The 15411-nt window shown below is 35.1% G+C and overlaps 3 protein-coding genes and 1 long non-coding RNA gene across 8 annotated transcripts; 1 reads left to right on the top strand and 3 right to left on the bottom strand.

The window, feature by feature from the left end:
• Nucleotides 1–234: 234 nt before the first annotated feature.
• Nucleotides 235–3800, bottom strand: LOC140985364 (zinc finger CCCH domain-containing protein 18). Its single transcript, XM_073453209.1, has 4 exons — nt 3565–3800; nt 2442–2747; nt 1670–1730; nt 235–1404 (listed from the first exon to the last, which is right to left on the bottom strand). The coding sequence occupies exons 1-4, from the start codon at nt 3691–3693 to the stop codon at nt 416–418; spliced, it is 1485 nt and encodes a 494-aa protein (XP_073309310.1). The 5' UTR covers nt 3694–3800; the 3' UTR covers nt 235–415.
• On the bottom strand, nt 2479–8836 carry LOC140985363 (putative pentatricopeptide repeat-containing protein At3g25970). 5 transcript variants are annotated; one of them, XM_073453206.1, is made up of 3 exons: nt 8736–8836; nt 5868–8465; nt 2479–2747 (listed from the first exon to the last, which is right to left on the bottom strand). In XM_073453206.1, the coding sequence occupies exon 2, from the start codon at nt 8246–8248 to the stop codon at nt 6143–6145; it is 2106 nt and encodes a 701-aa protein (XP_073309307.1). In that variant the 5' UTR covers nt 8249–8465; nt 8736–8836; the 3' UTR covers nt 2479–2747; nt 5868–6142. The 5 variants fall into 5 exon arrangements, with proteins under 5 accessions (XP_073309307.1, XP_073309308.1, XP_073309305.1 ...); XM_073453207.1 differs by lacking the exon at nt 2479–2747 and adding an exon at nt 5016–5268; XM_073453204.1 differs by lacking the exon at nt 2479–2747 and adding an exon at nt 5016–5224.
• LOC140985365 (uncharacterized) lies at nt 8161–10360 on the top strand. Its single transcript, XR_012176751.1, has 3 exons — nt 8161–8257; nt 8480–8837; nt 10170–10360. It is a non-coding gene; the product is annotated as an uncharacterized lncRNA (long non-coding RNA).
• A 1940-nt stretch (nt 10361–12300) lies between these two features.
• LOC140984093 (mediator of RNA polymerase II transcription subunit 30) lies at nt 12301–14355 on the bottom strand. Its single transcript, XM_073451275.1, has 3 exons — nt 13838–14355; nt 13488–13586; nt 12301–12556 (listed from the first exon to the last, which is right to left on the bottom strand). The coding sequence occupies exons 1-3, from the start codon at nt 14264–14266 to the stop codon at nt 12458–12460; spliced, it is 627 nt and encodes a 208-aa protein (XP_073307376.1). The 5' UTR covers nt 14267–14355; the 3' UTR covers nt 12301–12457.
• Between the last annotated feature and the right edge of the window lie 1056 nt (nt 14356–15411).

The raw sequence follows: 15411 nt of genomic DNA, 5'->3' as shown, positions 1-15411 counted from the left end.
TGTTTAAAAAAATGCTCTTTTTGGTGTATTAAATTTTCCAATTTTGGATTGTTGTCCATTAATTCTTCATAATTCAATTTTAATACATTAATTTTTAATTTTTGATTATTTTAATATGATATGACATCTGATGAGATAACAACTTTTGATATTATATAAATATTTTTTATGTCGTGTCAGTATGTTCTTTTATGTCATGTCAGTATATTATGATGTCAAACGAACTTAACAGAGAGATTATCTTCCATATAATAGTCTAAACAAGTTACATAAATAACGATGTATGCAAGCTAAGTCAAGCTCGAGCATTACTCGAATAGCAAAGCTCACTTCCTAGCTCCATGGAAGATAAATCCTATATAAACATGTGCAGAAAAAAATGTTGATAACCTTTACTAGAAACATCAACACAAACTCAAAACTTGAGCCATTTCTTCTCTCTCTCTTTTCTAGCAACTGCGTTTGACGCAGAAGCATGAGCAGCCTCAGAATCAGCCAAGGCTTTTCGAGTTTCGCTCAGCTTCCTCATGGCAGCATCGTACACCACCTTCTCTTTCCGATTTCGGTTCATCATTTCTTCTAGCTTTTCAACTTGCAGCCTCAAATTCTTTATCTCGTCATCAAAAGCAACCAGAGCCCGTCTGTCCTCTTTCTTCGCCTCCCCATCTGCCTTCTTCTGTTGCTTCTTCGAGGTCTCACCATTGACAGTTTTTCCATGCATTGCAAGCTGTGTATTAATGAGAGAAAATATGTCTTTTGATTCTTCTTCTTCTTCAGCAGCCTTAATAGCAGCTGCTAACTTCTTGACCCGTTTCCTCTTACCTCCTCTACTACGTTTCTTTCCTCGAGTCTCATTGTGTTCTTGATTTTGAAGAGATTTGAGAGCACGATCAAGGGATTGCTTTGGTGGGAGAACACTTGCAGAAATAGGCTTCAGCATTCCTTGTCCAGATGTTCCTAAACCCATTCCTTCACGGTAACCCATATTTGCCATCATTTTGGAAGCAATGCCACGAGTGTGATTCTCCCACTCAGCAAAAATTATAGTTTCAGTCTGAACTCCTCCCTTTGAGATGGTTCCCTCTAAAAATCCTAAACCTTGCGCAGCATCTTGTTCGTAGTCGCTAGAATCAGATTGATAAGAACTTGAATCACTCTCTTCTACATAACTCATATGGGAGTATTCAGACAATGTAATGGATTCAGCTCCAAGCTTTGCTGAAGTTCCATTATCACGAAAAACAACATCTCCCATTTTGAGTGTTGCGTCCCATGATTGTAGTTCAGCTGCTCTCCAGATGCCAGCTTTAGAATCTGAAAGTGCCCAAATACTGGAACCTGCCACCAATTGCTCCCATATTGTAGGTATGAACTTCTTTAGAGAAGAAACTGGGACATCAACTCCTAGCAAATATTACTAGATCAGTCCAGTTCAAGATAAATGGTATAAATGTGAGGGTAACATCATTAAAAAATTTAACAGCAGTGATTCACCAAAAAATTTAGAGATAGTGATCTGCTTAAAAAAATATCATATCAGTATATGCTCACTGAATCTGAGGCGTATAATACATCAATTACAACAGAACAGAGACACGGTATCTGTGCAGGGAAGAACCATCTTGAAGATTTATGTTTTTTTTTTATCTTGTTATGCTTAGCAACATACCATGTGATAAGCGGCAATCACTACCAAATCGACACCGTTGCTGCAGAAAGAACTTGCACATCTGCACTTAGGTGGTCTATTGTTAGTGTGAGAATCCATCAGAACCAGCCCGCCCCATTCAAAAAAAATACTAAAAAAATAATTAAATATGTCATACTCACACAGAAATTTTATAATCCTACTCCTAGACCTGTAGACAGCAGCTACAAGGTTAGTCCCTAAAAACCGAAAGGATAACATCATCTCCTAGAGAGTATTTAGTACGAACGCAGATGCACGCTTCTATTTGTGGCACAAATAATTGGAACAGACACATAGAGATAAAAACCAACAATTGGATTTTGAGCACCTCGGGATTCATGGCAACAAAGTCTAAATCCAGTGTGTTACATCTTGAAAAGAAGTTCTCCTTCAAAAACTACAGAGCTGATCAATCGTTACTAAAGACATAAAAAAAATAGTCTCTGAGACCATAATAAGAATTCAAATACAAAATTTAAAGAATGAATTTTTACAAAAAGTAAATAATATCGAATCGACATTTTACAAAACATCAGACAAAACTCAGCATGAACAGTTCACTGACCCAAGTCAAAGCGACACTCAACTCAAAGTTCTAATTCCAAATATATATTAAACCATCATGCATGCAGACAAAACAACGCAAAGAAATAAAGAAATAAAGAAAGAAAGGAAAAATGACAACCAACTAAGCCATGGGAAAGACAACAGGCACAAAAAAATTGAGAAGATAAAGTAGTTGTTGACCCACCAACATGCTTTCGGATGTTGGGGTAAGGAAAGTGATTTTTGCATGTTCAGTGCCTTCCAACCCAACTACGAGACCATCATACCACCGTCCGTCAGTATGGCGGAATCTACATTTTGATCCAATAGAGTAGCTATGGTCTGCCAGTGGTTCAGCTTCAACACCTGTAGTTATAGGCTCCACGTTTACATCATCGTGATACAGAGAACCTTGTAAAACATAATCAGCCTCTCGCAGCAACCTTGCCCGTTTCAGCTGAAAGAGCCCCTCTTCAGCATCCTTTATCGCCTGAACAAGCTCCGAATGTACCTATGCAGAAGTGAAAAAGAATGAAAACAGAAGAAAAAGATTCAACTAAATCAAACCATATATTTTTTTCTGGCAAAACTTCATTCATTGATAAAGATGTCATAATCAACCGAGTAATATAAATTCTATTCGTTCATGATACCAAATCCGAATGTCTATGTTAGATGACGTCTCGGTCCTTGTTGCATACAGGTAACAAAAGCACGCATCCAAACTTAATTTGGGAATCATCCTTATACTTTAACAGGAGAGAAAGAATGAAGCAGAATGAGAGATTTTAAGGTTCTTCGATTGGGAATATGCTTTATCTAGCAATTCATATTCTCCATACGTCCTTTACTATATAACCAACATGTTCAGTTCTTGCTCCATCTATCGTTGTTCTTTATTTACCGAGAATCAATCAGTTTCAAAGGTTCGTTTCACAATGCACAAATAAACAAATAAAAGAACGACAAAATCTAGCAAAACAATGGTCCAATAACATACTTAGTAAACAAACATCAATCCTGAATAGCACAAACACTAAAACTGAGAAATGATTCTAATTCGACGGCTAACAGGGAGGGGGAGGAGCAATTGGCACAACCATTTTTTAAAAAAAATGGAAGCAACCATCAACATGTAAGCTGGGTGAAATTAAATAAAGTTACCATCACAAAATCAAACCCGAATAAAACATCAATTCAATCCAATCCTAAAAATTTAACGACGATGCTGCATCACTTATGACTGTCAAATTTCATCATATCCAGGGATAACGGTGAGCAAATACATTTCATATAAAACAAACGCAGTAACGGTTAAATGGGGGTACCGAGAGAAGTTCGGCATTGGAGGGGTCGGAGGAAAGGGCATCGGCAACGGCGTAGAGTGATGCCTTCTGCTCATTCAATTGGAACTGAAGCTGCTGCTCCACAGCCCTCTCTTCCCCTTCATCGGCCATTGCAGCCGTCGCACCACCACGACAGAGAGAAGAAAATTTACTAGGTAAGCGCGATAGGGGAAATGAGTTAACAAGGAGTCGATTAAATTCTAAATCCAAAAAACCGAGTTGTCCATAAAAATAAATTTTAAATTAATAAAAAAAAAACTTCATCACAAATTTAATTTAGACATAAAATTTCATCACAATCTTCACCTCAGACTCTTCCCCAAATGTTTAAAACTGGATCAAAATATGAAAAGATCGACCTAAATGTGAAAACTTAACTCAAATGTGAAAAACTTAACATAAATGTAAACAACTCGATTTCATATTCGATACAAATATGAAAAATTCGATCCGATTATATTACTTAAGTAAATATTCAATTAAATATGACATAGTATAATGATAAGATGTTGTGTTGTGCAAAAATGCATGGAGTTGAATCTAATTTGAGTCAAAATGTGATGTTATTTTTTATTCTATTTTGACAAGCACATGTAAAGACCTTATTGTCTTTAAGTCACTCTTTTTGACTAAATTAAAAAAGTCAGACTCCCTTCAATTAAAATAATTTGCGATATTTAATGACTCCGCGCGTGATATTGATATATGTAATAGAATATAATTTAATGAGGGCATTCAAGAGAGCGAAAAATAGTTATAGAATTTTTTTAAAAATTTTGATTTTAAATTTTATACAATTTAAAAGTTTCGAACAAATTATTGAGATCATTGTTATTTTATACGAATATATATATTTGAGAACAAAAAAGAAAACAAGATCAGCATATGCCTGTATAGATTTAAAAAATATGAGAAATGATATATGTACAATGATAGTTACACACGATTACATGTTACTTTTAACATTATAAAACTACCCAAAATGTAATTTTGAAATTAAAGTGTACTTTTTATTCCCATGTCCAGGAGGTCGAGTTTTCTGGCCGAGGCATCCATCTATAAAAATCCACGTCCAGTGATCTCTGATCGTCGCTCATGGAGTATGAGTTTATGAAGCAGGATAATAAATTATGGTGTTTGCCTTTGGTATAGCAGTTTTTGTTATATACAGTGTGCTGCATGATAGAGTTGGTGTGCATCACAAAATTATCATTGTTTCCAAGTTTTCTTCGACTTCCGACTTCACGTGTAGATATGAGTAGACCGATTTTGCATGGTACTGATGTTTGGATGCTAATTTGAAAATGTAATGTCATAAATAACTGTGTGATCGCATGAAACATATTTCGTTGCACAATATTCGATCGAACCCCAATAGTTGAGATTTTTTGTGGGCGTAGTTTATGTCAACTAACCAAAACTTCAAGTGTATATGACAAAAAAACTTCACAATCTGTGAACAAATCAATGCTAATGTTACAATTAGAAGAGGTAAGGACCACGACAGTGACAACATCAACGTCGAAAGTTAGAAACATCGAATTTAAAGGCATACTGAACAAGGACTTTGTCCATAAATCAGCCCAAGATCACGGAGATGATTGATCGTATCCTCCAGGTATTTGTCCTTGCTGCCAAGTTCCTACGACTCAAAAATATCAGAGAGTAATGATGCAGAAAATATATCTGGTTAAAAAAGGCAACAGAGCAGCGATAAGTAACAGCTGGTAAGAACAAATAGCACTCAAAAGTCAGAACTTCCCTTCTTCAAATGAAAGTTGGAAAACAAGTGCTCTATTAGCCTTGGGTAAGCAAAGGGATAACTGGACCAACTTTAGGGGGAGAACCATTAGAATTCCAGCAAACTAAAAAGGTTGCAGCAGTCATTTAGCCAGCCTAAAAGCATGTATTTAGACATCTTCGTGCATGTGTGTTAGGGATTTAGTAGGTTGGACATAAATAGTCTAGAGCGTTCTTAGACTTAAGTAGGCTGGGCCTAAATCATGTTCTTGATAAAATTCAATAAATTGAAACTATCAAAATTTTCTATCAGTGTCGCATAAAGATAAAGTTCAGCATATTATGGTTGGCAATTAAGAACAAATGCACTGTGCAAACAAACAGCATATACGAAGGAATTAAATAAGCTATCAAACTGCCAAGAAAAAAGCATTCCCCTCCAATGCAGAAGATACAACTAGTTCAGGACTAGGACTTGTTTGATGGGACTGATAAATATTAGAAAAGAGAAGATTAGCATATTAGAAAAGAGAAGATTAGCATACCTCCAACGTTTGAACATCTTGCACGGGGCTCACACAACCTAGTATGTAAATCAACAATCAGTGTGACAATGCTCTCATCTCAAAGGCAGCAAACCAATTTGAGGCAAATTTTTCATTTTCCTCCTATCTCTCGGCTCTTGATAGAACACTAATTCATCTATCAAATTTCCCATTTTCGTTAGATAGCTCATTGCCGAGGAAGAGAGCTATTCCATGGTCCGTGAATCTGTATTCTTAAAAGCTCAAAACCGGAGCATATCGAACATGAACAAACATCAACACCCAATGGCAAGATTCATAATATCTTCCAACAGAATATCATCGTGCAAAATCTTGATTACACGTGTTAATTCTTTCAAAGTTTGATAAATTTCTAGGCAATTAGGGTGAGAATGATCCTCCGCATTAAAAGCATGAACATCGCCATTTAATTCTATCCAACTCCAACCAGGTACCTTCTTGACCCCCTTCTGCCTCATCAGTCTCTTTACACTAGCCTTCTCATCCCACCTTTTAAGATGTCCATACATGTCTGAGAGAAGGACATAAGTGCAGTGTTCTCCAGGTTCTATATCCAGCAAATGGCTGGCGACTTCAGTCGCTAATTCTATGTCACCACAAGCCCGGCAGGCACCTAACAGAGTTTTCCACACCATTGCATTAGGTTCAAATGGCATTTCTTCTATCAGTTCCTTTGCTTCCGTTAGTCGCCCAGCCCTGCCGAGTAGGTCAACCGTACATGCAAAATTTTCCATTTGCGGGGGGACTCCATATTTAAGTTCCATTGACCGTAGAATGTCAAGGCCTACTTCGACCAAACCAATGTGGCTACACGCTGTGAGAACAGCAACAAAAGTGATATGATCCATCTTCACCTGTCTCTCAGCCATTAAGTAAAAGAGGTCAAGAGCAATTTTACCTTGCCCGTGTTGTGCATACCCAAAAATGATTGAGTTCCATGTCACTGAACTGCTCTTATGTGATCCCTCAAAAGATTTCCACGCATCATCAACCATACCACATTTTGAGTACATAAATATCATTGCACTCACTATAAATTCATTTCCCTCGAAACCGGATTTTAGCACCAAGACATGAATTTGTCGACCCATCTTGCGTGTGGCCAAATCCGAGCAAGAACGTAGGGCTGCCGCAAAAGTATATTGATCGATTTCGAGGTATTCAAGATGCATCATCTGAAAAAGCCTCAAGGCATATTCACTCATCCCATTTTGGGATAAGCCAGTCAAAATTGTATTCCAGGAGACGATGTCCTTTACGTCCATGTGTTCAAATAGTTTCACAGCATTCTCCTCGGCGAAGCTATTTGATTTCAAGTACATAGATATCAACGCATTAGATACCTGTGTTAACTGTTCTAATCCCCTCTTTATTACTAAACCATGCAAGGTTTTCCCTAGGCATTGTACTGCATCTCCAAAACAGCCACTCAATACACTAGAATACGAGAAAGCATCCAGCTCCAGCCTCAGTCTCATCATCTTTAAGAAGAGCTTAAAACCACACTCTTCTAGATCACTTTGTACATAAGCTGTTAACATTGAGTTCCATGTAACTAAATCCCTGCACCCATCAGCACTATCAAACACTTTGTTAGCATCTTCAATGCATCCACATTCTGAATATGCAGTGATCATAGCATTAAGAACAGTGTTTTCAAACTCTAAACCAAATTTCATTATCTTTCCGTGAAACTGCTTCATCAACTCACAAAACTCAACATCGTGAAGCAAGGTTAAAAGCGGTGCGAAGGTAGCATCATCAACTCTCACTCCTTCGGCATCCATACACCTAAACAACTGAAAACAACGAAAGAAATCGCCGAAATCTGCATAACCAGCGATCAAAGCATTCCAAGACACCGTATTCCGCACCAACATGAAATCGAACACCCTATTCGCATACACAACCTTACCGCATTTCACATACATATCTAAAAGTGAACTTGCAGCATACACATTTTCATCAAAACCCATCTTGACAACATCCGAATGAACCTGTTGCCCATTCATGAGTTCACCACCTACACCAATGCCCTTTAGCATGCTTCCAAAAGTATAACCATCGAACACAAACCCGTGTCTTTTCATAGATTTCAAGACTTCCCAAGCACCCATAAAGTTTCCTGAGTTCACATATCCAGTAATAATAGTGTTCCAAGAGGCCGTGTCTCTGTGGGTCATTTCTCCGAACAGTTTGAGAGCAGTGTTTGATTCTTTGCATTTTATGTAATTATTTATGAGGTTATTGGCAGTATACGTATATGTAATCAGTGACGATTTGATGACTTGGCAATGAGTTACTGCAACTTTGGCCAAATTTGGAAGAGTGCTTTCAATTAACAAGTGCAGTGGCCTCATTCATGATAAGTTGATGCTTGCCGGTATTGATACTTCTGAAAAGCGTTCTATTTGCTCGTAGCTCGCGTTTGATATAAGATAAGACAAATCTCGGTTTTCGTTTTCCGTTTCCTTAAGAGTTCCTGTATTTTATATATCCATACGATTGAGTCTTTGGGTTTCCAAAATAGGATAAAAAAAAGTGTTTCGAATCACTGCTATTTGACTCGGACTTGTTCTAAAAAAGTCGAGGTATTTCGAATTGTCAGAGCAAAGAAATGCAGCTTTATAAAAGTTCATAAAAAATTTCAAGTGCTTTAAGAAATAGAATGAACTCAAAAATCTCTCGAGTAGGAGCCCCAATGTCATGGGCACCCAAAATCAGGCACGGGGCATAGTGATCAAAGTAAAGGTGTTCCAGATAATGCAGAAGTTTATCTTCTATATCACTAGTTAAATCTTGAGAAACAAAACCCAAGTGATGGATATGACTCAATGAAGCATATACCTCAGCATCATAAATAACAGAGAGGCTACAGAAGCATTGTTTTTAGTGTGATTTCTCCTCTGCTTAAACCTTTTCAACTCCAAAAATGCCTTTGGTGATGCAGTTGAAGCATCTGGAAGATATAATTTGGATTGTAAGTGAACAAGTTCCCAACCCAGCATCTATAATTCTTATAAAAATCTTGTGCACAAGAATAAACATGAGCACATCATTATTGAAAAAGCAGCAAGATTGCCATTAGGTTCCAAGCAACTGACTGCAGAAAGTAATGCTTGTGTATACCTTCAGGCTTCAAGCATAATTTAGAGATATGCTTGCGTATATATAATCATAATATTTTTTAAAATGTGTTTTAAATTTAAAAAAAAAAATTAATGAAACTAATATGCTTTATATAACTAACAAAATCATAATAATATTACCAATTCTTTTAAGTTGTTGCACACAGAGAAATTCAAAGCATTCAAAGTTAAAATTTTGTAGGATCGAACGTTTGTCGTCTTACCAAAAATTATAATTAATGATAATGGTGTAAGTCAAGTCTTTTATATCATACAGCAGTCCAAGCAACGCAATTTGATAGCTCTTCCAGTGGATTCTTTTAAGTTGTTGCACACAAAGAAATTCAAAGCATTCAAAATTAAAATTTTGTAAGATCGATCACTTGTTATCTTACCAAAAATTATAGTTAATGATAATGGTGTAACTCAAGTCTTTTATATCATACAGTAGTCCAAGCAATGCATTTTGATCGCTCTTCCAGTAGATTCTTTTAAGTTGTTACACACAAAGAAATTCAAAGCATTCAAAATTAAAATTTGTAGGATCGATCGCTTGTCGTCTGACGTCTTACCAAAAACAAGAAAGCTTATGTAAAAGTTCACCCCACGAAAGGAGTAGTCTGATTCAACAAGGCTAGGAAGTTGAATCAAAGATATTTAACACCCTTCGAGATTCTAGGAAAAGTTGGAACCCTAACTTTTAAACTGGTCTTGCCACCAAATATGTCAAGAGTTCACAACTTCTTTCACATTTCACAAATAAAAAAAAATTTCTTAACCTGAACCATATTCTTGAAGTTGCACTATTACTAATAGAAGGGAACTTGAATGAAGAACTAAAATACAAAGAAGTTCATATATGGATATTAGACATCAAAGACCAAGTACAAATACGACACATCATTTCATACGTCAAATTACAATGGTCTAACCATATAGAAAATGCAACAACATTGAAGCTAAAAGAGAAGATGTGTATCCAGTACCCCTACTATCTTTTTAAAATTTAACAAGCTCAAATTCAAGAACAAAACTTTCAAAAAGGAATGTGAGATGTGACGACTCGGATTTTCGAAGCAAATCACCTCAAATAGTCTTTTAAGTTGTTGCACACAAAGAAATTCAAAGCATTCAAAATTAAAAAATTTCTAAGATGGATCGCTTTCGTCTTACCAAAAATTATAGTTAATGATAATGATGTAACTCAAGTCTTTTATATCATACAGCAGTCCAAGCAATGCATTTTGAACGCTCTTCCAGTGGATGCACTTGTTGCTTCTCAATAATCTCCCACCTAATACCTGAGCTCCTTGCAATCCATGGAAATCGGATACGTGACATTGGCTCTAATATCAATTGTAAAATCGAGCGCTTGTTGTTTTATCAAAAAACACAGCTGGTAGGAAAAATAAATCAAATCATTTATTATTTCTGACAGCATAATGCAAAATCAGAAAGTGTGTGCTAGGTAATGTCTTAGTCGTTGTTCCATATGTATAACAAAAGCACACATCCCAAACTTAATTTGGGGATCATCCTTAAACCTTGAAAGGAAAAAAAGAAAGAAGCAGAACAAGAGATTTTAAGGTTCTCCGATTGGGGATATGATTTATCTAGCAATTTGTATTCTTCATATGTGGTTTACTATATCACCTAAATGTTCAGTTCTTACTCCATCTATCACTGTTCTTTCACAAAAAATGGAAGCAAGCATCAATATGTAATCTGGGTGAAATTAAATAAATTCAACATCACAAATGCAAATCAAAATAGAACATCAATTTCATTCCTCTGCTAAAAATTAATGATGAAGCTGCATCACTTACGCAGTCAAATTTTTCATAAACACTTCCTCTAACAAATTGAAAATTCCAGAGATAACGGTGAACATATACATGTCATATAAACAAACGCAGGCGTGTGCTTATGCATCTACCCACGGTTAAAAGGGGTCGGGTACAAAGAGAAGTTCCGCATTGGAGTGGTCGGAGGAAAGGGCATCGGCCACAGCGTCAAGAGATGGCTCCTGCTCATTCAATTGGAACTCAAGCTGCTGCTCCCAACAGCCCTTTCTTTCCCTTCATCCGCCATTGCAGCCGCCGCACCGCCGCGACAGAGAAGAATATTTACTAGGTAAGCGCTGCCAGACGGCGTGCGATTTTAATACATGTTTAAATGTTGTGGAATATAATTTAAACGACGGCGGGCCAAAGAAAAAATAAATAAATAAATAAATAAATAATAATAATAATAATAATAATAATAATAATAATAGCAACTTTTTTATAATTTTAATTAATTTACGCTAGGAGTCACACATGCATTGTGTGTAATTCATAAAAATATTTGAAAAAAATTATTTTAAAATTTTAAATATACATTAATCAATTTTTAAAATTAAAAAAATAGAAGATAATATATAAGATGATCATGTTTAGTCTGATAGTATTTTTGGAAAATCTAAAATTATATTATGACCTCATAATAGTAATAGATGTTTAAATTATACCCTTAAATTGGGATATAAAATAAAAAAATTCAGACAAATTTCTGGGATCATCTTTCGACTATATTTATCAATTTATTTCAGAACAAAAAAGAAAACAAGATCAGTAAATTAATGTGCTTGTATAAATTTACATTAGCTTTATTTATTTGTTTGATATAATAGATATTGTATAATATATATTTCATCGTGTCTCATTTTGTCCAATGTGGAATAAAAAAATTACAATATCATACCATAGATTATCATATAACCATAATATTTTTATTAATTAATTAAAATAAAATAAATAACTATTACCATAAAACCACCCGGATTATCAAGAATAAGTTTTGTAATGAACACACATACAAGCTCTCGTAAAATCGTCTCACTAATCAATTTTAATATATGAATTTCCGAACCCGACCTAACTCATGAAAAAATATTATTTTTTATGTGAAAAATATTACTTTTCATAACATGGATTGGATTAACTCGTCTCACGAATATAAAACATTAAAACAATCTCATAAGATATCTAATAATTATATTCTCAGGTTTTGTTAGATGCATAATAGAGTTTCCAAGTTTTCTTTGTCTTCACGTGTAGATATGAGTAGACGGTTTTGCTAGTACTGATTTTTACATATGTTCAACTTTTAATTTGAAAATGTGATGTAATTAAAAACTTTGTGTGATTGAATGAAACATATTTAGTAGTATTTAATTTGAAAATGTGATCTAATTAAAAACTTTGTGTGATTGCATGAAACATATTTAGTAGTACAATATTCGATAGTTGAGACTTTTTGTAGGCATTGTATCCATCAACTGACCAAAACTTCTCAAGTCCAAAGTGTGAACGACAAAATACTTGAATACTCGTGAACGAATCACTGCTAATGTTACAATGATAACATCAACGTCCAAAGTAAGAAACATCAAATTCGAAGTCATACAGAACAAGGACTTTGCCATGTCGATAAATCAGCGACAAGATCACGGAGATGATTGATCATATCCTTGACGTATTTGTTCTTCCTCGCAAGTTCCTACAACTCGAAAATATCAGAGTTGTGAGTGAAATCGTGTATGATGCAGAAAATATATCTGGTGCAAACAAGGCAACAGAGTAGCGATAAGTGAGCTGGACCCTGGTGAGAACAAATAGCACTCAAAAGTCAAAACTTCCCTGTTTCCAATTAAAGTTCAATAAACAAGCGCTCTATTAGCCTTCGGAAAGCAAAAGGATAATTGGACCAACTTTAGGGGGAGAACCATTGGAATTCCAGTAAAACTAAAAAGGTTGCAGCAGTCATTTAGCCGGTATAAAATCTTGTATTTAGACATCTTCGTATATATGCACCATAAATCAACCTCAAAGTTACAAAAATATTTGGTTTCACAAATGCACAAATAACCAGAGACGTGATCATTAGTTTATCACCACGGCATGTAAACAAATCTAAGTTAAAATTTCATTCATACTGAAGTAAAATAATGCAACTGTGCAAGTACCCTTTAGTAGCAATACTTTAGGACAATTAGAGCAATTACATGGCTCATCTTTCATAATATCCTGTTACCTTCAGCGAATACATTTCCAAATAAAAGCTTAAGCAGACGATATTCAGAGAACCAAATCTGGTAAAATGAACATGATGCCACCAAGATTAAGAGGAAAGGGTATTGTCAACTATCCACAATCATCTATCAATTAACATAACAACTTATGCTAGCATGTCATTTTTTCAGGGTTGTAGGCGTATAGGCAAAGAAAAAAGAAAGAAAGATCATCTTACCACCATTCTTTGTTTGCCTGATCCTCATATACTTGTATAACAGCAACAAAATGGGAAAAAAAATCATTCTGTTTAAGACTAATTTCTAACCCCCAATACTCCAATAGGTAATGCATTTCACTAGAACAACAAGCTAGGTAAAATAAACCAACATATCTACTACTTGGATGAATTATTATACCTTTCTCAAAGTATCCGCATGCTCTTCAAGCGTATCTATTTCCGTTTGATCAGCTGGAGATGTGGAAATGCTGACCGGAACTGTTTCGGAGGCTTTGGTCTGTGTTAAATGAATATTGTCTTATCATTCATAATTACTCAAGAAATGCAAATGGCTAAAATCAAGTTTGAGTGCAAGAACTAACAAAATTCAACAATATTTCACAAATTCAGTTTCAAAAACCTTTCGTTAGTGTTATTCTTTGAAAAGGGACAACTTGGATTGTGCTAAGAAAATTCAATTGAAGGTGAAATGACAAAAGCAAATAGCGAAACTCAATTAAGAAAAAAGCCCTCTCTCCAAAAATGTACCTTCTGTGTATTGGAAATTGCGACGAGAACAGAACGAAGAGAAGCGACGGATGACTTGTACTGAAGCCGAGCATCATCGAGAGCGCCACCGCCAATATTATCGAAGTTATGATTATTTGGATGAGACTGAGATGCAGAAGCCGACGAAGAAGCAGATGACGAAGAGTCCGACAACACGTCGCCGTTGGTATGCTGCCCGCCGCTCATACTAGCACCGGTGATGGTGTTATGAGGAAGGGAAGCAGAATTGGTGGTGGACCAGAGGGAGGGGTTACAAAGCTCATCGTTCATGGCGGATAGGATTAAGAAAGCGGCGTCGATTGTTTCTTCGAGGTGTTTGCGGCCTTCGAGAGCCAGTTCCTGCGTAGACTTGTTGATGTAGTTGGTGGAGGTGGGGGATGTACTCAGCCTAGAAGGTTTATCTTCCATTTTCAGGCGCCGCCGTAGAACTAGTGGTAGAGCAATGAATCGGAGTTTGCACTATGTTGCGATTTTTAATTTACCCGAAATAGCAAATTCTTTTTTAAAAAAAATTCGTTTTCAAATCAAACAAAATAAACAATACGAACAATTTTTAATAATCTCCGATATAATAAATAATGAGCTAAAAACTAGTCAACGATCAAAATCAACCAATATATAATCACTATCAATATATTATAATTTTGAAACTAAAACTAGAAAACCTCACTCGGAAATATATTATCTATTATTTTTTGGTTCACTGTTCAGAATGTATAATAAGGTGTCTTAAATATGTTAGTTGTAAATCCAATGATACAAAATTCAAATCGGATCTTCACCACTCTGAACGTACCACACGGAAATCTCACTCGGAAATCTATTATCTATTACTTCTTGGTTCACTGTTCAGAATGTATAATAAGATGTCTTAAATATGTTAGTTATAAATCTATATACATAGATAACATAACGATTTATAACTCTAATTTTTGTTAAANTTGTAAATCCATTGGTACATATATTCAAATCAGATCTTCCTCATTCAAAATGTACCACACGATGTCTTTAATAAGTTAGTTATAAATATACATATATACAGATAATATAACGATTTATAACTCTAATCTTTTGTTAAATTTGATGAAATTAAATAATTATAAATAATCAATTAATATCTTGTGAATCGAAATGTCGTATATAACAACTATAATCGAAATCATAAATAAGAGTGTCTTAAGGAGTAGAATATCAAAGCTCTAAGTCATGGATTTCTGGAACAATGAAAAGACATTGACAAATTATCGATGAAAATTAATGGGCAAATTTGAAAAAAATACATCTGTACATTTTTTAGTTAAGATTCAGTACCTAGATGATTTATTTTATAAATTAATACCTGACAACACTACAAACTTAATTTTAACCCCCTACAAAGATAAATTTACTTTTTTGCCCTTTTATTATTTAAATAAATATATAATTTTATCCACCAAATTAATTGTGTGTTTCCATCTACCAAAATATCAATACCTATTATGGAGTTTCAGATACTTGATTTTGTTATTTGAATACTCCAAATGTGTAAAAAAATACTATATTTTTGAACAATC

This window comes from Primulina huaijiensis, chromosome 9 (genome assembly GCF_012295235.1).
Source record: "Primulina huaijiensis isolate GDHJ02 chromosome 9, ASM1229523v2, whole genome shotgun sequence".
NCBI lineage: Eukaryota > Viridiplantae > Streptophyta > Magnoliopsida > Lamiales > Gesneriaceae > Primulina > Primulina huaijiensis.
This window is presented reverse-complemented; position numbering and strand designations above follow the sequence as displayed.